The 21,029-nt window shown below is 41.1% G+C and overlaps 1 protein-coding gene across 2 annotated transcripts in view; it reads left to right on the top strand.

The window, feature by feature from the left end:
* The window catches only part of slf1 (SMC5/6 complex localization factor 1), a 97,884-nt gene extending 81,118 nt beyond the window's left edge, over window positions 1-16,766 (top strand). For both annotated transcript variants that reach the window (XM_085988757.1, XM_085988766.1), the window contains exons 16-18: window positions 4,407-4,499; window positions 4,843-5,025; window positions 15,739-16,766. In XM_085988757.1, the coding sequence (XP_085844883.1) occupies window positions 4,407-4,499; window positions 4,843-5,025; window positions 15,739-16,220 (758 nt within the window). In that variant the 3' untranslated portion in view covers window positions 16,221-16,766. The remainder of the gene's footprint in view (window positions 1-4,406; window positions 4,500-4,842; window positions 5,026-15,738) is intronic.
* The last annotated feature ends 4,263 nt before the right edge of the window (window positions 16,767-21,029 follow it).

Here is a 21,029-nt window from a genome sequence, read left to right as displayed (position 1 = left end):
TCCGACTTGTACAAGTCCCACCTTTCCCAGAAGCAGGCCCAGTGATCCAGGAAACTAAAGCCCTCCCTCCTGCACCAACTCTTTAGCCACACATTCATCTGCTCTATCCTCCTATTCCTATACTCACTAGCACGTGCCACCGGGAGTAATCCAGAGATTACAACCTTTGAGGTCCTGCTCTTTAATCTGCTACCTAGCTCCCTAAATTCTTGTTGCAGGACCTCATCCCTCTTCCTACCTATGTCGTTGGTCCCAATGTGAACCACGACCTCTGCCTGTTCACCCTCCCCCTTCAGAATGCCCTGCAGCCGTTCAGTGACATCCTTGACCCTGGCACCAGGGAGGCAACAAACCATCCTGGAGTCACGTCTACGGCCACAGAACCGTCTATCTGTTTCCCTTACGATAGAATCCCCTACCACTATTGCTCTCCCACTCTTTTTCCTCCCTTCCTGAGCAGCAGAAGCACCCCCGGTGCCAGGAAGTTGGCTGCTGCTGCCTTCCTCTGGTGAGTCATCCCCCTCAACAGTATCCAAAGTGGTATACCTGTTTGAAAGGGGGATGGCCACAGGGGTCCCCTGCACTACCTGCCTGCTTCGACTGCTCCGCCTGGTGGTCACCCATTTCCCTTCTGCCTGTGCAGCCCTACCCTGCGGCGTGACCAACTCATCATACGTGTAATCCACGACCCTCTCAGCATCGTGAATGCTCCACAACCCATCCATCCGCAGCTCCAGCGCCTCAATACGGCCCATTAGTAGCTGCAGCTGGATGCATTTCTGGCACACGTGGTCATCAGGGACACTGGCAGCATCCCTGAATTCCCAAATAGAGCAAGAGGAGCATAACACCGGGCTGGGCTCTCCTGGCATGACTTACCCCTTAAATTAATTCAATACCACCAGTTAAAGATATACTCTAGGGCGCTTATTTACCAACTGTCCCCACTACACCACAGAGACCCAAGAAATTATAAACCGCAGAATTTAATCTTGTAATAAAAGAAATACTCCCCAACCAATCACTTACCTGCTTCCTGGTGACGTCACACTTGGATTACTTTTTACCTCTCTCCTCTGCTGTTGAATTGGTCGGGCCTTGTTCGCTGCCGCCGGTCGCGCCTCTGCTCTCCCCCAGGTCCAAGCTCTCTGGTCGGGCCTAGTTCGCTGCCGCCGCTTTTATCTGCCACCGGTCGCGCCTCTGCTCTTCCCCCAGGTCCAAGCTCTCTGGTCGGGCCTAGTTCGCTGCCGCCGCTTTTATCTGCCGCCGGTCGCGCCTCTGCTCTCCCCCAGGTCCAAGCTCTCTGGTCGGGCCTCGTTCGCTGCCGCCGCTTTTAGCTGCCGCCGGTCGCGCCTCTGCTCTCCCCCAGGTCCAAGCTCTCTGGTCGGGCCTAGTTCGCTGCCGCCGCTTTTATCTGCCGCTGGTCGCGCCTCTGCTCTCCCCCAGGTCCAAGCTCTCTGGTCGGGCCTAGTTCGCTGCCGCCGCTTTTATCTGCCGCTGGTCGCGCCTCTGCTCTCCCCCAGGTCCAAGCTCTCTGGTTGGGCCTCGTTCGCTGCCGCCGCTTTTATCTGCTGCCGGTCGCGCCTTTGCTCTCCCCCAGGTCCAAGCTCTCTGGTCTTTTAATGGTGTACTGATTCATAATTACTGCTGAACAACCGTTCTGGCCCTGAAATACTAACTTTCTATTTGTTGAATGTCAAATTAAAAAAATTCTATGATTTTTAAATGGATAATTTATTTTTTTAAGTTTGTTTGATATTTCAATTTCTACCTTAATCCCATGTGTATGTCCCAATCCTAATTTTGCTCTCTAATAAAAAGTGAAGGAAAATCAGAGCATTTTACTTCCCAGTTTGCTGTCTGCAAGAATTCTTCAATGTGATTGACTGCTTAGCCAGCTTGATGACTTAACTGTTGCTGATGCTGGAGATCCCCTAGACTTGACGCCAGCATGAAATTCACATCTGGAGAGCTGAAATTCCTGCCACAGAGATCGCTAGATCTTTGTGGGCAGCTTTCTTCGCCGTTGCTTCGCCGCTGACGGCAAATTCCAGGCCATTTTCACTTGCTTTTCTACATTCACTTTGACTTTTGACAGTTCTGTGGAACATTGCGTAGATCTTTCAGCTTTGGAAGTCTTTGATGTTTTTTAAACCTTTTGCTATTGCAGCACTGTACATGATTGACACTTCAGCTTTCAAGCTCTGAGGAGCAACATATTACTGATGGCCCACAATGTTCAGAGTACCCCTTTACCCACTGCAAAAATGGGTGCTGTAGAGTAAAATAAAATATAACAATTATGCTTCATAGAAAAATGAAGAGGAACTTGTAAAAACAGGATACTGCACCTAATAGCTTAATACTAGTTTTATTCTACTTGAGCATGACCCTTGTAAATTTGTAGAATAAAAGCTGATATGAAACACCAACAAGTATCTTTACACACTGTCTCACAAAAACTCACCATTTACTTGATTTTCTAAAACCATGGCCTCGGGAAACTCGGCAGTAAAACCGAGGCGGGAGCTGCTGGCTTCCCAAGTTAAGTGGTTGTTTCAGCACTCCTTGTGGGCCAGGAGGAGCAGGACTGCTTTCCTCAAGGAAGCCTTTGCCCTCCCCACAGCTTCGTTTTTTTTTCTTCCCCCCCCCCCCCCACCCCCTCCGGATCACAGGCTTCTCTCGCACTCCCAATTGCCGACTGTTCCCAAGGGTCTCCAGCTGCAGCCTCCTGCTGTTGGTGTTCCCTGCTGCCCACTGACCAGGTTGTCTATTTGGTCAGCTGCCGGCTGGAGACGGAGCTACAAGATGTTAATGAGGTCCTGCCGTTAAGATTGGCAGGACTTCCGTGTCCCCAACTTTGCCTGGTTCTTCGTCCGTTTTCAGCGTTGCCCGCACCCTCTTCGTCTACCCATAAATATCAGGGCCCATGTTTCTGTGTCTTTCATAAATGGCATAGTAAGAAATGAATGATTCCCCTTTTTTTGAGGCACATGTAACCGTGCAAAACTATTGCAAATCTACTGCCTGACCAAAGAACAAACTCATATAATCACAGTCAATTGAATCTTGTTCATGATTTAATGCGCTATTGGACATCTGGTCTTCAACCAAAATTGTGACTGGACTTATTATTGTGCAATTAGTTACTAACACCCTTTCCTATCTCCTTTCACCTCTTCTTCCTTCCCCAAACCAGCGCACAGAGAAATTCTGTGTAATATATAATCTTCACTTCTACTTCCAGTAAAATTCATGAACTCTACCTTCTGCATTCAATACTTCCAGTCAGCTATAAAATTAGACTCTTTAAAACAATGGCTTGGATTTTGCAAACTTAGCTGATGAGAACCCTCCTTCATGAACTTGCTGTTTGATGCTGCGTGCGAGAAGGCAGCGTAATGGCCCACAAATCCCAGGGGCACAGCGTGTGCGGAAGCATACATGGGATCTCATGGGCCGGTGCTCCAATCAGGAAGCAGAAGGTCTTTCATTGAGAATTGATCTTTGAAGCATTTATATTTGGAGAATAAACATTGCAATAAAGTTCGGATACACATAGCTCCAATTTTACTTTCAATTAAAACAAGGATATTCCGATTTTGTTTTTTAAGCCTTCGTCCGAAGTGTGTTTTGCATTTTGCCTCTTGTCTGATGAATTGATTATGCATGAGTGATATCTGGATAAGATCAAGCATTTGTTTATCAAAATACGAAGAAGTGCAGTTTTAATTATTAATGTGTAGTTGAATACTTGATTCTGTGTCAATTTGTGCTATTCCACATTTTCTCCGGGTGCCGTCCCAAATGAGACACTCGGGTTCTACAACGTTCCTGGATGTCATCTAATTGGTGGGAAACAAAGCATCCAATACAGTAACAAAGCATTAGATGAAGATTTTTTTTTATACCACTTACGCTGTGGAAACACTATGGACAAGCTTGGCAGTATTCCTGCTTGATGATTCTATTTTTAAATTGCACTTTCACTTGTGTTGCAAATTTTTTTTAAATGATTGCTATATTTGCTAGTTAAGAAATAAATTTGGTAACACCAGGTAGCCTATGAACCACGAACTATTGTTGGTTGGCTTATGATCATGTGATCCGATGACTAATTTTCCAAAATCTTGTTCTGTAGAATACCACTTGATGATATTCTACAGAATATCAAACCCATGCAGCATAACTTCATGAATGCAATCGTATGCTCCAGATAGCTTAATGACAACTGTAAAACTGATGAGCATAGTTGTTACTGACCAAAGGAAAACCTGTTTGGATTGAATGAAGAGTGGGGAATCTTAGCCAATAGGCAGGCATTGTACTGAATCCTTGGATGGTTTGCTGATATCAATAGTCTGAACCATGCGAGTTGTAATCTATTCTTTTCTTGCCTCTGCTAGGGGAAATGCACCTACATAAGTCCTGTGCACAGGATAAGGTGGAAGAACTTAGAAAGCTGCTCTCAGAGCCTGGCATTGACATAAATGTTAAAGGTATGTGTCCTGAAAATGTTCAAGCAAATTCCAATGAATTTGTAGAAATAGAAAGATTTTTTAGTAATATTGTGTTAATATTACCTTGATAAATCCACCAAAGTTTTCTTAGTTCTAGATAATCCAGGAGAATGTGATTTCCATAAACTCAGTCATTTAAAGCTTGAAGATTACACAAGACGTTTTGTGTATCAATTTCATAATATTCTTTGACTGTTTTGGAACATTAAGGAGGAGTTTGTATTTCCTTTTGCAGGCCAAAATTGTAGGTTTTATAGAAAATTAATAAGAGCTTTAACACTGCTAATACAAACACCTATTCATTGCATTTCTGTTTGTGCAGATCGCGCTGGCTGGACTCTACTGGATGAAGCCTGTAACCGTGGTAACATATGCTGTGTTCAAGAAATTCTGCATCTTTGTCCAGAAGTTAACTTACTAAGCACTAAGGGTGGAGTGACACCTTTACATGTTGCATTGATCAATGGACATTTAACAATTGCAAAGTTACTCGTTGAGCATGGTGGTAAGAGAAATTCTCAAATTACTAACTAATCTACATGCAGTTGTGTATTTAAAATGGCTCTAACTTTCAATATTGAATCAATTTTCAAGTAGTCAGAAGAGGTACTATTGCATTGTAATGCACTGGTTGCTGGCAGCATATAGTACATTGGCCTTTTTTAGTTGTAGAAGGATATAAAATGCTGTGGACAGAGCAAAGAGAGGCCACATCCCTATTGTGTGTTTGGCTCGGAACCAAGAATGAATTTGGGTTTCTTTTTAATGGGTAGCCTATTGTGACGGGACAGGATTAAGATGTGTTTTTTCTAATTAACTTCCTGCCCCCCCCCCCACTACCCCCAGTGTGCTTTCCTGTTTTAATGCTGAAAGAATTTGCATTTACTTAGAACCTTCACGTCCTCAGGATGTCACGAAGTGCTTTAGAGTCAGTGAATTAATTTTGAAGTCTAGTCACTGTTGCCATGTAGGAAAAGCAGCAGCCAATTTGTGCACAGTAGGGTCCCACTAACAGCAATAAGATAAACAACCAGGTATTCTGTTCTGGTGGTGTTGCTTGAGGGATAAATGTTGGTCAGGATACTGGAAGAATTCACCTGCTCTCTGAATAGTGCCATGGGATCTTTATGTCCACCTGAACAGAGAGAGGGGACATCTCATCTGAAAGGCAGCACCTTCAAAAATGCAGCGCACTCTCCTCATCTTCTGACTCGGAGGCAAAAGTGCTACCACTGAGCCAAGCCGACACTTAAGTGCTACTAGATATTCCAGTTTGAAATGGCATTGCAATAGAACTCTAAACCAGCAGTCGGTCTTCTCTCTCTCGAGTCACAAATCTTACACATTGTAGAAATGAAGTGAGCTTTTTACACTAAACAGTAGAAGGCTAAAGAGAAGTACCTTGCACTTCTAGAGCATCTTGCATCCTCATGCCTTCCCTAGGCTTTTTATAATCAATGAATTACTTTTGAAGGGCAAACATTATATAAGAAACAGCAAGGGGCAGAAAACATTGGTGGGAGTGTTTATAGGCCCCCAAACTGTAGTTGTAATGTAGGGCAGAGTATAAATCAGGAAATTAGAGGTGCATTTAACAAGGGTAATACAGTAATCATGGGACTTTAATCTACATATAGACTAGGCGGCAAACCAAAGTTGCAGTAATAGTGTGGAGGACGAATTCATAGAATGTATGCAAGATAGTTTTCTAGATCAGTATGTTGAGGAACCAACTAGGGAACAGGCTATTTTAGACCTAGTATTGTGCAATGACAAAGGGTTCATTAATAACCTTGTAGTAAAGGGGCCTTTTAGGGAAGAGTGACCATAATATGATGGAATTTTATACTGAGTTTGAAAGTGATTTAGTTAAATCTGAAACTAGGGTCTTAAATCTAAACAAAGCAAACTACGTAAGTATGAGGGGTGAGTTGGCTACGGTAGTTTGAGAAACTACATTAAAAGGTAGTATGACAGTAGACAAGCAATGGCTAGCATTTAAAGAATTAATACATAATTTATAACAAATATACATTCCTTTTAAGGCACAAAAACCCCACAGGAAAAGTGGTCCAACTGTCGCTAACAAGAGAAATTAAAGATAGTATTCGATCAAAGGAAAAGGCTTATAAAGTTGTCAAAAAGGGTAGTAAGCCTGAAGAGTGGGAGGATTTTAGAATTCAGCAAAGGAGGACCAAGAAATTGTTTTAGAAAGGGAAAATAGAATGAGAGTAAACTAGCAAGAGACATAAAACAGACTGTAAAAGCTTCTATAGGTATGTAAAAAAGGAAAAGATTAGCGAAAGTAATGGGGAATAAGGAAATGGCTGAGAAATTAAACAAAAACTTTGGAGGGAATTTTGCCAGTCCTGGGGCGGCAGGTTTGGAGGTGGGACTGCCGAGAAAATGGCAGAATCTGGGGGCAGGTGCCCAGCCCGCCCCCAACCCACCTCCGTGCCATCTTCCCAGGAGGCGGGTACCCGACCCTCGCTGGGAGCCGCCTCCCTGAGGCGGGAAGGGGATTACAGCCACTTAACTGCCTGTTAACAGGTAATTAACAGGCAGTTAAGAGGATTATCCCCATTTTACCCCTGCAAGTGTGGGCTTCCCGACGTCGGGAAACCCCGCCAGGGTCAGTGAGGCGAACAGTGGGTCTGCGGGGGTGCGAGGAGTCCAAAAGTGCATTGTAGAGTTGAGTGCTTGGTGCAAGTGTGGAGAGGTAAGTATGTGAGGTGAGTGTAAAGTGATAAAAAATGTTTACTTACCTTTTGTTTCTTCCTGCAAGCTTCAACAGTTGGGGAACCGGAGACTCCCGCATCTTACCGGCAGAGATGACGGATGGCTGCTGCATTCTCCGATGCACCAGCCATCTGATTTCTGCTCCGCAGATAGGTTTGAGTCTTGAATACAAGGATTCATCAAACAACGGAGAATGTCTGTTTGACAGCTTCACAGAGCTATCAAACGATGACAATTCATTTGACAGAGGAAACATCCTACGCTGACGTTCTCTGTCACCGGTTTTCCCTTAACTGGCCTGCTAAACCTGCTGGGCGGGCTTAACGAGCTCAATCAAGGGAAAATAGTTTGGGTTGGCCAGAAGTCAATGGAGACGGGACTAAAACCCGACAAGTAGGAGTCCCGCCTCCAAAAACTCCCCATTGGCAAAATCCAGCCCTTTGTGTCTGTCTTCACGGAAGAAGACGCAAAAAACTTCCCGGAAATAGTGGAGAACCGAGGATGAGGAACTGACAGAAATTAGTAAAACAAAATAGTACTGGAGAAATTAATGGGACATAAAGCCGATAAATCCCCTGGACCTAATAAAAGAGGTGGCTAAAGAGATAGTAGATGCATTGGTTGTCATTTGCCAAAATTCCATAGATTCTAGAACAGTTCCTGTGGATTCGAAGGTGGCAAATGTAACCCCACTATTTAAGAAAGGAGGGAGAGAGAAAATGGGGAACTGCAGTTAGCCTGACATCAGTAGTAGGGATTGGGGGTAATATACAGCATGGATTGGTTAACGGACAGAAAACAGAGAGTAGGAATAAACGGGTCATTTTCGGGTTGGCAGGCTGTAACTAGTGGGGTACTGCAAGGATCAGTGCTTGGGCCTCAGCCATTCACAATCTACATCAATGATTTGGATGAGGGTACCAAATGTAATGGCCCAGATATTCCAATCCCTACGGGTGGATACGCGCTGTATACCCACACGTAGGGACATTGGAAATGCTGGTTTCCGGCATGTGCTGAAAACTGGCATTTCCGATCTGTCAAGAATCCTCTTGACAGATCCTCCGGCTGCCCTGGAGAAGGGCCTTTGCGGGCGGATAGTTCCGTTTTTTGGAGACCCTCCGCCCTCAGAAAACCCTTACAATTCTTACGCCTGGTAAAAGCAGGCGGAAGGATAAGAGTGGAAAAAAGTTTTTTAAAAATAAAAAAAAATTCACTGGTTTTTCATTTAAAAATACTTTAAAAAAGGTAAGTTTATTTTTAGCCCCGTAAAAAACTTGAATTTTTGTCTAAAATATTTAATTTATTGTAATTTCAAGTCATTTTAAAAATGTGATTTTTTTTTTTTTTTTAACAATTTATTTAAAGTTTTACTATGTTTTTGGGGTGATCTCCATTCATATATTTGACAGGTCTTCCTGTCAAGTGTATGAAGAGAAATTCCCTTCTTTGATTGGCTCCCATGGCCCACGTGATCCCAGAGACCGCTGCGAACTGCCTGCGCCTCTGGGATACGTGGGCCCTGCGCACTTGGAGTTTGGAGAGGCACGGGAGGCCTGTGATCGGAAAATACGGGCCATTGTGTATTTGATATGCTTTACAGTAGATTTTCTTTTTAGCTTCAAATTCATAGACTAGTACAGCAAAGAAGGAGGCCATTTGGCCCATCGAGTCTGCGCCAGCTCTTTCGAAGAGCAATCCAGTTAGTCCAATGAGGCCACACCCCCCATGCTCCTCCTGCGATCGGAAAATACGGGCCAACGTATCCAAGTTTACTGATGATACAAAGCTGGGTGGAAATGTAAGTTGTGAGGAGGATTCAAGGGGATATCGACAGGCTAAGTGAGTGGGCAAGAACATGGCAAATGGAATATAATGTGGAGAAATGTGAAGTATTTCCATATTTGTAGTCACATTTTAAAAGGTCCAGGAGAAATTGGATTAGCAAGTATTATAAGAAATGTTAGATTCTATAATTTGATGCAAGACAAGTATTAAAAGTTTGGAAATAAGGTACAAGCCGAGATGAATTGGTTCCAGTGGAATAAATCATATTTCTAAAGTATACCAGTGCAAATGGTAATAAAACTAAGGAATGATGAGCAATGAATAGTTGGAAAATTAACATTTGAGAAATTATGTTGTCTCAACATTCATTGTACAGCAATTTTGTTTGTACAATTTGTTTTCAATTTTAATCCTCTGCAGTAAGGCAAAGGACACTTGCCCAATCCAGTTGGCAAAATATATGGTAGTATAACTCCATTTCTTAATAGTATTTTTAGAAAGCAATGGATGCTTTTTCTGGAACTTTAAGAGGACATTTTATTTTAATTAATAGATGTGGTAGTCTAAGCTTGCTTAGTAAAGGCAAAGTTTTTAATTGTGTACTTAGCAAAAGGTAGGTCTATGCACTTTACTGCTGCCCTCTTTTGTAAGATTATAGATTTCTCCTGTTCATATGATCTGACATCAGTGTTGCTTTGTGTTCAATAACAATTTTCTTTTTTGTGCTGGTCTGTTCTATTCTCTAGAGCTGCTGAGGTAGATTCACAGCAAAGCTAAACAATTGGTATCTTGAATATAACAAGTAAACTGAGTTTTGGACCACTATTAAGTTAATCATAGTTTCTCCTATGGTTTCTTGCCTTTGAGGAATTGCAATTTTTCTGTAAAACTCTTACTTTTAGCAGCTGACTTTTCTGGTTGTATTTTTAAATAGGTGTTCATATTTGACTTTAATAATTGTTTACACTTGTTAAAGCATACTGTTTGCATGTTAATATGTAAACTGTTACACTAAATATTGCTGTTCCAATGCACACATGTTGCACACAGCATTTGGACACATGTTTATTTTATTGTGACATTTGACATTTACTAGTCTGGGTCATCCCTCTAAGAACGATGCGCAGTGAAGACTTGGCACTTGCTCATGGAGGAGATAAAGGAATCGGAGAATGTGTCTCCAAGCCATATTCCAACATTTCCCAATGGCCTGGTCAAGGTGGCCTGAACTTGGGAATGGGTCAATAGCTCAATGACTCCAAAGAGAGAAGGGGAGGCAATAGAATATAACTTTCAAATCACTTTAAAAATAGGTTCAAATGTACGATTTATAATGCTTGTTTAGCACTTCCTATAAATATACCGCACCAATAATACTCATGGGGAATTGAGAACAGTTATATCAAAATTAACAATTATTAATGATTTGACTATTTCCTGAAAGTAAATGCTGGAAATTCACATTGCCCTAACAATTTTTTGTACTTGATGCAACTTAATGGAGGGTAGGAAATGCAGGGAACATGAAAAATGCTAGATAACAAATTTTGAAGAGGGTAGCATGGGTGAATTGAGATTTCAGAAGGCTGACATGGAAAAAAATTCCAAGGCCCCTTTGTTTTTATGCAATGGAAAATCAAATAAATTGCAACATAGATTAATGCAGGTTGTCCAAACTCTATTAAATACAGAAATGTTCTTCAACACTTGCAGTGGTTTAATGCTGAACATTATAAAGTATAATCTCTTCAGTAATCTTCATAGGTTAAGGAATTTCTGTTGCCTTGTTTCACAAGCAGTTATTCTACACAAAGGTTTGACCCCAGTATCTGATACCAGACTTGCATTATACGCCCAGCAACACCTCTCACTGAGCTTGGGGGCAAAAGAGCTCTACACGTGTGTGTGTATATATAGACACTATACAGTTTTGTCATACGATACAGGAGGACACATTGGCACGTTCGGGTGTTCAATACAGTTATGCCATTCACACTCTAGGAAAATGCACTGTAGTAAGCCCCTTCACCTATGTAGGCAGCTCCCTTGATGTCTTCCTGACCTAGCAAAACTGGCCTTTATTAAAACCTCCAGCTATTGTGGTAATACTGTATCAACTTTGATTTTAAACAGTTCTTGAATCCAAGGTCCTCTCCTGCCCCCTGTTGGCTGTTTTGGACTTGGTATATTGTTTCAAGCTGATAATCTGAATTCCTTTGCTCGCCCATCTGTTCACAGTATTATGCATTTACCCTTTGGTCACAGAAGAGGCTCTACATTAAATCCTACAGGTGTTTTAGTTATCTGCAAAGCTAGGCAACTGACATATTGAGCCAATATCTAGCCTCATTTCAATTGGTCTCAGTGATGTGAGAGCCAATATCTTATCAAGTCCTGCTTTTCAATGGGAAATGGCAAAATGTTGACATGTATTTTCCAGACCATTAAAAAGAATAGGCAATGACTGTTTCTGTTGTCCTACAAGAGGAGATCCACTGGTTCGTATTCATCAAGTTCTGCTGTCAACTGTACAGAGTGCATATAGTCTTAACTGTATCTTTTACATTTTGACACTACATTGACAGGAACTGGATCAGTTTACTCCGCTTTTAATGCAGTTACACTATGGGTTTGTAGTGCACGTCAGGCTGCATGAGACGAACAAAGTTTTGCTAAATTCTTCTCTCACCCCTATACATGATTTAGTATTTTAATAAAGTTTCAGAAAATATTAGTAACTCAGGTGTGCTGCTAATTTTTCTAGTTTATTGTGTAGCTTTCCATAATATTTTGATGACTTATTGATCACAGGCCTGTTAATCTAGTAGCCTTGAAGGAGAAGAAAATGATGTGGAAGTACTTGTCCTTTGTTTAAAAAATAAATCCTGCAAGGGCAAAGTCTTTACATTTGTACAATATTTTCAGCCTCATGGAGACTTGCCATTTTTGGTCTCGCCTGTCTTCCCAAGACACACTAGTGACTTAAATTATGGATGTAGGGCAGCCTGTGTGCTTTAACGTGGCACTGTTGATTTTGATCAGAGTTCATGCTAGCCAGTGGAGTCCAAACATGGCTCTTCAATTTTTTTTATTGTCTATAGAGCATCCCCAGATTAAGTGTGGCATGTGTTAGTACTTAAATTCTGAATGTCTAAAGAAAGATATTCTGTGAAACACTGAGGGGGTTGAATACTGGGAAGGATTTGACAGACTGTAAGTAGGCAAATGTAGTTTCCATATTCAAGAAGGATGACCAGTCCCATTAGTCAACCTCAATAATTGAAAACTGAAGGAATGAATAATCAGCAATAGTGTCTGTGTATGAAAATAACCAAATAAATGATGGACAGCATTTCTTCAGAACAGATGAATCTCCCCTATACCTAAACTTTTTGAGGAGGTGACATCCCAAGTTGATGGGGAAAGCCATATGACATTTGCTAAATTACCTCCCGAGAGACTGCTTTACAAATTGTGTCATGGGTTCCTCTTGTATGCATAAAATAGCTGGCTTTGCAGGCCCAGTATAAGGGTAAATCTACAGATGATCAAGCAGATAACACTGAGAAAGAGGGCAAGATTTTGAAAAGGAGGTTCGACTCAGTTTGCTACTAGTCTGGTCAATGGCAAATGAAGTTTAATTATGGATATAAATATACTACATATCGGGGGAGGGGAGGGAGGGGGTTAAAAATAGGAGACACATGTATTCCAGTTCTGACGAAGGGTCATCAACCTGAAACGTTAACTCTGTTTCTCTCTCCATAGATGCTGACCTGCTGAGTATTTCCAGCATTTTCTGTTTTTATTACATGTATTCCATCGTTGGATTGAGCTTGTATGGGCAAGTTGATTCATTGCGAGCTGTGACCAAACGGTGCAAGCTGACAAATCTTTGGAAGTTGAGATGAAGTTGTACAATGCTCTGATCAGGCTGCACCTGACTTGACTTATTGGGTACACTTCTTGTCATCAGCACATTTGGAGGCTGTTCAGACCATAGTGGCAGTACAGAGAGGAGCAACAAAGCTAATCCCCAGGGTTTGAGGGATGAGTTATGAGAAATCATTTGAGAAGCTGGAGCACTTCAGTCTTGCATAGGGACATCTCATATGGATCATTTTGGAAATGTATAAACTACATACAGAATAGAGAAATTAACCCTAGAATATGCCAGAGCAGCAAGACAAAAAAGCACAGATTCGATGTTGTCAACGCCAAGTTTAGATTTAGGACAGGCACCCAAAAGGGTTTACTTTGGGGTTCCAGGAACAGTGGTTGAGGTCAGGACATTGGCCTTATTTAAGAAATTAAATTATGAACTGGAAAGTAACCTTCGATCCTGCTAGATATAAATTGAGCTTTCAGAAATGTGTTTTAAACTACTTTTATAGAAATAGGGATACCATATGTAATTTTTGCGATAACCATCAATACTACTGATAATGCTCTCTTCATTGCTGACCACCTCATTTATCCAATAAATTGACACTGAATCAGGACAAGTCACTTCTGATGAATGCAAAAAAGCAGAGATATTGTGCGTACAAAACAAATAATTAGAGATATATAGAATCAAATAGCCTTCATACTTGCACATGTATATGCCCTTGTCACTGATAGATATATTAGCCCAATCATAACTTTGTATTACGGCAGTGATTGTATTTGACGTTGTTCTGCTTTAACATTCACATGACCAATGTGGCACATTCCACAGAGGACTAAAGACAGCTTACAGTGTTATTGAATTAGGAAATAAAATGTTATCGTTATCTTGGACTGTATGAAGCGTGTATCGGCATTGTGTTTCAGATGCCTAAACTTAGTTTTGTTTATGGACATCTCTTGAGCTCTTCTGAACTAACTTTGTAACTCACTTTCATCTCAGCTCATTCTGTACTTGAATTTACAGGCCAATCATACTGTATGTTTTGCATCACTGCAAAGCAGTTTTGACTTTGCAGTCACGCAAACTATGCACTATAACTGAAACCAAAGTGGTGTCAGTGCGGGTTGCGGACCACCAGAAGAAGGCAGTCTCGCTTTGCTTTTAGCCTGCTAATAATTGCAATGTTGCTGCAACTGGTGTGAAATGAATTTTTAAACTTGAAAGTGACGGGACTGTTTTCAAAATTAGCAAACACTATAGGATTGTCACCACTTTGCTTATGTTAAAAAAAAATTTAGCTGACATTTTGATACCTGTTTGACGCTCATGTTTTAAGTACACCTCTACTTTCTCCCAATTTTAGAGTGGTACAGAACTGGCATTATAACTAGGTGCTGCTGGCTCACTCTGCTCATAGCAGGTACAGCTGTCAAACCAGACCTACATTGTTAATGTAGTTTCACTTTTACTAATGAGGACTAATTTGTTCAACATTTTTATTGTGTATTTATTTTGAACTTGTAGCATCATAACTAGATTTAAATATTAATGCAAAATTGGAATCCATTGTTAAACTTTCTGAGATGTGGATTTAGCTTGCTCATGACTGCAGGAAATGAGAAAACTGAGCCAGCAACAATTTAAGGCTTTCTGCCTGTACATTCATTACCTTTCATTCATAATTTTGTAGGACATTTTCAGGATAGTAGCAGTAAAATTGATATAGCTGAAATGAAGATCATTCAAAAAACTGAATGCAATAAAATAGCAAAAGTCCATTCTAAATTGAGAAAAAAACATATCTTTAAATGTAAGTGGAATAAAGAATAGAAGTATAATATACAGGAAACTTTGTGCTATCCGGCACCGACGGGACCGAGCTGTTGCCGTCCCATCAAAACTGCCGGACAAACCAGCGCTAATGTTGAAACATACGGAGATTTTGAGCTCCATATCTGGCAACAAACCCTGTTGCTTAGCAACAGCTTCTAAACAGTCAGCCGTACCTTGCAAGCGTCTCTGTAGCTTAGTAACAGCTTCAGCGAGACCTTGCAGAGCTTGACTGTTGAGAGAAAAAAGCAACAAAAAAAACTAACGAAACGACTCCTGATTTTTGCCGGTGGCTCGAGCTTGCCGGACATTTAGCCTCCGGATAACACAGTTTCCTGTAGAATGTTTTGTATTCCAAATATTGAATGTCACTTTTCATAATACAAAATGCTGAAAATACTCAGCAGGTCAGGCAGCATCTGTGGAGAGAGAAACAGAGTTAACGTTTCAGGTCAATGACCAGTTCTGACAAAAGGTCATCGACCTGAAACATTAACTCTGTTTGTTTCTCTCCACGGGTTCTGCCTGATCTGCTGCGTATTTCCAGTATTTTCTCTCTTTATTTTTAGCTACATTCTCTGTTAGTGCAGGTTCATAATGTCTTCTTGGTACCAGAGGGCTTCCAGCAGCTGTAACACCATACCCCAGTACCCATCAGCAGTTACAGGTTGATGACCTATCGTCAGAAGATTTTCTGTTTTTTATTTCAGATTTCCAGCATCCGTGGTATTTTGTTTTTGTATGAATGTCACTTTATTGTGGGTGATTCACCTAAGTATTTACTGTAGACTGATTTGGTTTTAAAGCTGCCGACTTCCCTAGGCAGTCAGAGTATAATAAGTTAATTGTGTCAGCATTAGTTACTGCCTAAAGTGGTTATAGATGAGCCCCAAGGTGAAAAGAAAACAGCTGTTTCAGTCACTCATGTGTAAATGCCATTAGTATTAATATATGTCATTGTTCCTACAGGAGCTGTTTTATTACAGCAACAAGACTGTCTGGGAAAAACACCCCTAGATTATATTGATTGTCCAAAGGTAAAGCAAGATCTTTGTGCCATCACTGAAGTCAGAATGGAGGAGATTGCTGAAAGGCAATTTGGAAATTTGAACAAAGACATCAATCCTACTGAAATTGAGCCCAGTGCTTATCTCTGGTCTATACTTCTGAAAAACTATGTTGAAAATCATAACTTGCCCTTAATCTGTCGTGTTGTGAATGATGAATCTTTGAATACAGTTCAATTTGTGGGTAAGAATAGGTTTGAGAACCTGGTAAATTCCTTTCCTGACCAGCTGATGGTGCAGTATGCTGATGATCTAAAAGCTTACAAGGAACTTCCAAAGTATATCCAGCAAGTGCTTAGCAATCTGAGGAGTGGATCACTGGTACTTGGCGTGCACACACAGTTGCTACTGCTGCACATGGATTCAACGTTTATTCATTCTTAATCACTCCAAATGGCAAAGATACATTGCTCATTTTGGTCTGAAGTGAAAATATTCACATTATTAAAAATCAACAAATGCTGCTGAGAACTGCCATGAGTACAAACTGAAATTCTGAAAGGATAAGTGTTTAACTACAGGAAAAACCTGAAGCTGCTTGTATTTGCAATTGGTGCATTTTCTACAATTTGCAAAAGTAAGAATTGCTTTCAGGAAAGACCTGGGATTGGGTTACTGCTAATGGTACATGGGACGAGAGAGCTGAATGATTGATTATTTTCTTCTGTGTGGAAAGTATTATGTATGATAGTTCTTTGTATCTATATTTTGTAAAATTTGGTTTTTGCAGAGAAATTTCATACCATTGACCTTGCATTCTTAACTGGACATTTTTTGTATTAGTTTACATGAACACTTTCCTTTAAATTTGTCATGTTGGGAAGTTTAACATTTTGTGTACACAATGAAGTCTAATAATGTATTATTTTCTTCTATCTTTTGCACAGTTGTAAATCCCTGTACATTTGATTAAATTGCTCTGCATTTAGATATTCATGTTTTTTTGCACATATAAGGATATAATGACTTTAAAAATAAGGAAACAAAAGAGATACAGGTTTTATGAGACTAGTAAAGTTTAGATTTTTGTTTTTAAGAGGAGGGTGATTTCTTCTTCCCTTTGGGGCTTCAGGCTCATCACATGCCAACTAGGGCTGGCAACCTACTCTTCGTGCACTGATGTTACTTTGAACTGCTGGAAAGTATGCAAGAGCAGCTTTGGAACAACTGGAAATTAAACTTGCATCCTCTTACTGCTATGGTACCATATGTTGATGCTCCAGGGAGGTCTGCCAACATACTAACCCTGTTCTGCAGTACATGATACTTCACAACCTAGGAGCATTCTGTCTAGGTATGTAGCAGTGCTAAATGTCTGAAACCAAGCAGGAAATCTATGAAAAGATGCAAAATTGTACTTTAGTTTGATAATGGATTTACTGAGGCACATGCAGGGCTAGCTTCATGGTTTTCTGTGGCTGTAGGGGCCAAAAAAGGAAGCCGTGAACTATTCGAACACATTTTCTGGCAATTGCTAATTGAAGAACTACAAAAAAAATTGAATCTCTTGAATGTATAAATGTGTAAGGAAAAGATCTACATGGTTTTTAATGTAGGTTTTAGCCTGAGATCTATTTTTAATAGATTAACTGTTTCATAGAGGTTTTAAAATTAGTGTTAATGTATCAAATAACCACTAATCTAGGTGCTTGGTTTCAAATAAAACATTTATAAAAATGCATATTTATAAGAACATACGCCTTGTGAAATCCTTGTTGGCCATATCTGATCTGGGGAAATGGGAAGACTTATGTCATTTTTCTTGGACCACAGCTGTGCTGAGACATTCAAATAGCAAAGCCCTTCCCCCATCTCCATCCTCAAAAGACAAAATTGATGAATTTGAGCACCGAGTACAATCATCTGTTTAGCCAATGGTATTAACGTGGCCATGTTTCTGTTTCTGCCCCATGTCAGTAAGAAATTAAACATAGTGGCCCGGATTTTGCGATCAGCGGCCAAAGAAGAGCACTCAGCGTTCATCACACTTACAAGTGCCCACAAACCTTTTACAGGCTTTTGAGTGGCAACTTATGGCATGTAGAGATTCTTTCCAGCATGGCAGCCTCAACAGGGGATCTGTAACGTGTCAGAGCAGGACAAACAACAGCGTGGCTCTTCAGATTGGAATCCTCACTGAGACTAAACCAGGAAGTAAAAATTAGAATAATTAATTGCAAAATCATGTACAGAAAGCAAAATAATGAGCGAAAGAAAGATAGGATAAAAGGGACAAAAAGCATTTTTTAAAATAAATTATTTAAATCTCCAACAATAATTAAATTCTGAAGGAATGAGACTCCACGCTTGTAAAATTAAATTTTCAGTGCCAAGGAACTTGTTTGACAGTAATTAAAACTTAGCACACCATTAAAAATTCACTTACACCTGAATGCAGCAGCCCTAACCTTTTCTGGTGTGTTTAGTGGGAAAGTACCACAACTTCACACTCTTGCATGGATTTCAGTGCAGAGTCTGTCAGCAAGGTACCTGTGTAGAGCAGCTTGTGGAGGAGCAGAGCAAATTGGACAGCAACTTCCAGATTTCATCATTTAACTGCGCATGTGTAGACTTCAGAAGTTGCTGTCCGATTTACTCACTAACGGTGAGCACTGATAACCTCACCATTATTCTTAATGCAAAATCCAGGCCAAAATGACTTCCAGGCAGAAGCTTAATTTTTTTGGCTTTCTATATTTTCAATGCCATCAACTGCAGTGTGAATCTAAAGCAGGAAAGATGTGCACTTCTATAATGCCTTTCATATCTTCATGATGTCCAAAAGTGCTTTACAGACAATTAATTACTTTTGAAGTGTAGTCATTTGTTTTGTAGGCAAATGCATCAGCCACTTCGTGCACACCAAGATTCCACAAACAGCAGTCAGATAAATGACCATTTAGTCTATTTTGGTGGTATTGGTTTTGGGATTAATGTTGGCCACGACACCAGGAGGACACTGCTCTTCAAAATCTGCCATGGGATCTTTTATGTCCACCTGAGCAGAGAGATGGGGACTTAATTTAACATCTGATCCAAAAGGCAGCATCTCTGACAATGCAGCACTCCTTCAGTACTGCACTGAAGTGTCAGATTAGATGCTCAAACACCTGGACTGAGGCTTGAACCTACAATCTTCTGATTTGGGTGAGAGTGCTACCATTGAGCCAAGCTGGCACTTTGGAGTTGCTGGTATGAGTCTTTTCAAGCAATTCTGAAAAGGAAATGGACAGTTGGTGAGATCATAAGCCTTTTTCAGTTAAAGATGAACTGCCTTGCCAATCTGTAAGCTGGGCATAGAAAATAAGGACTGAAATGAAAATCAGATGGTTTAAGTTTCTTGGTTCAAAGAAACTCATTTAATGCTCTTTGAGTCAGAAATATTTTGCAACTAAGCAATTAATGGGACACAAACGAAGAAAACTAAAGACCAAAGAAAATTCCTATAACCTCAACCGGTTATAGCGAAAATACCAGATACACTGATATAAGAGCATAAGAAATAGGAGCAGGAGTAGGCCATTTGGCCCTTTGAGCCTACTCCATTCAATGAGATCATGGCTGATCTGCCTCAACTCCGTTCACCAGCCCTATCACCATATCCCTTGATGCCCTTACTAATCAGAAATCTATCGACTTCTGTTTTGAATATACCCAATGACCGAGCTTCCACAGCCCTCTGGGGTAGAGAATTCCAAAGATTCACCACCCTCTTTGTGAAGAAATTTCTTCTCATCTCAGTCCTGAATGGCCTACCCTTTATCTTGAGGCTGTGGCCCCTGGTTCTAGACTCCCCAGCTAAGGGAAACATTCTCCCAGCAACCATCCTATCAAGCCCTGTAATATTTTGTATGCTTCAATGAGATCCCCTCTCATTCTTCTGAATTCAAGAGAATACAGGCCTAGTTTATTCAATCTCTTCTACGACAGTCCCGCCATCCTAGGACTCAATCTCGTGAACCTTCGTTGCACTCCCTCTATGGCAAGTATATCCTTCCTTAGGTAAGGAGACCAAAATTGTACACACTACTCCAGGTGTGGTCTCACCAAAGCCCGATATAATTGGAGTAAGACTTCTTTACTCCTGTACTCAAATTCTCTTGTAATGAAGGCCAGCATACCATTTGCCTTCCTAATGGCTTGCTGCACCTGCACATTCACTTCTAGTGACTCATGTACAAGGACACCCAGGTCCCTTTGAGCATCTGCATTCCCCAATCTTTCACCATTTAGGATATTGGCATTTTACCTCTGGTCTCTACCATATTTTTTAATATTCATTTTTTTTTCAGGTGAACAGAATTAGTTCCAAGGTTAACAGACCTTGGTTTGTGACACTGCTGCTTTCAGGATTAGTGCCCGTGCTTTTAAAATTCCATTGTCATAGGGTATTGACTGGCAATCATCCTGTGTAGACTATATGGACTACAATTTAAGTGGAAGTAAGATGGTATGGAATACATCCCCCGCTTCCTTCCCTCCTCCTCCACCCCTCCCCCCACCGCCCTCTCTCCAATCCATCTCTCTCTGCCCCTTCTCCCACTGAGAAGTCACACAACACCTGGTTATAGTCCAACAGCTTTATTTGAAATCACAAGCTTTCGCAGTGCAGGTGAAGTGAAGAGATGCGTATAGGCACAGCATATATAGTCAGAGAACACTGCCAGATGATTACAGGTAATCTTTCTAACTGCCCTTTATCCCACCTCAGCAGAGAGATAATCACAGCAATCAAAGGTGTGGATGGTGTCCAAACAGGTCAGTCAGGAAAACATTACATCAAAGGACAATGAGGTGGGGTCACCAGGGGTCAAATGTTGCAGATGCTGGGGTCTGTATGAAAAACAAAGAACAATAAAAAGAAAATATTTTGTTTTGCTGGAAATCACAGCAGGTCCGGCCGCATCTGTGTAGAGAGAACAAGCCAACGACTCGAGTCTGGATGACCCTATGTCAGGTGGGGTTACATGTAGCGTGACATGAACCAAAGATCCCGGTTGAGGCCGTCCTCATGAGTGCAGAACTTAGCTATCGGTTTCTGCTCGACGATTTTGCATTGTGTGTCTCGAAGGCCGCCTTGGAGAATGCTTACCCGAAGATCGGAGTCTTACCCGAACACCCCAGTCCAACACCAGCATCTCCTCGTCATGGCTACCATCGACACCCCAGTCCAACACCGGCATCTCCACATCA

This window comes from Somniosus microcephalus, chromosome 1, assembly GCF_052327205.1.
Source record: "Somniosus microcephalus isolate GS21.2 chromosome 1, FLI_Smic_1.0, whole genome shotgun sequence".
Classification (NCBI taxonomy): domain Eukaryota; kingdom Metazoa; phylum Chordata; class Chondrichthyes; order Squaliformes; family Somniosidae; genus Somniosus; species Somniosus microcephalus.
Note: the sequence above shows the minus strand (reverse complement) of the source record. Positions and strands in the feature narration are given on the sequence as shown.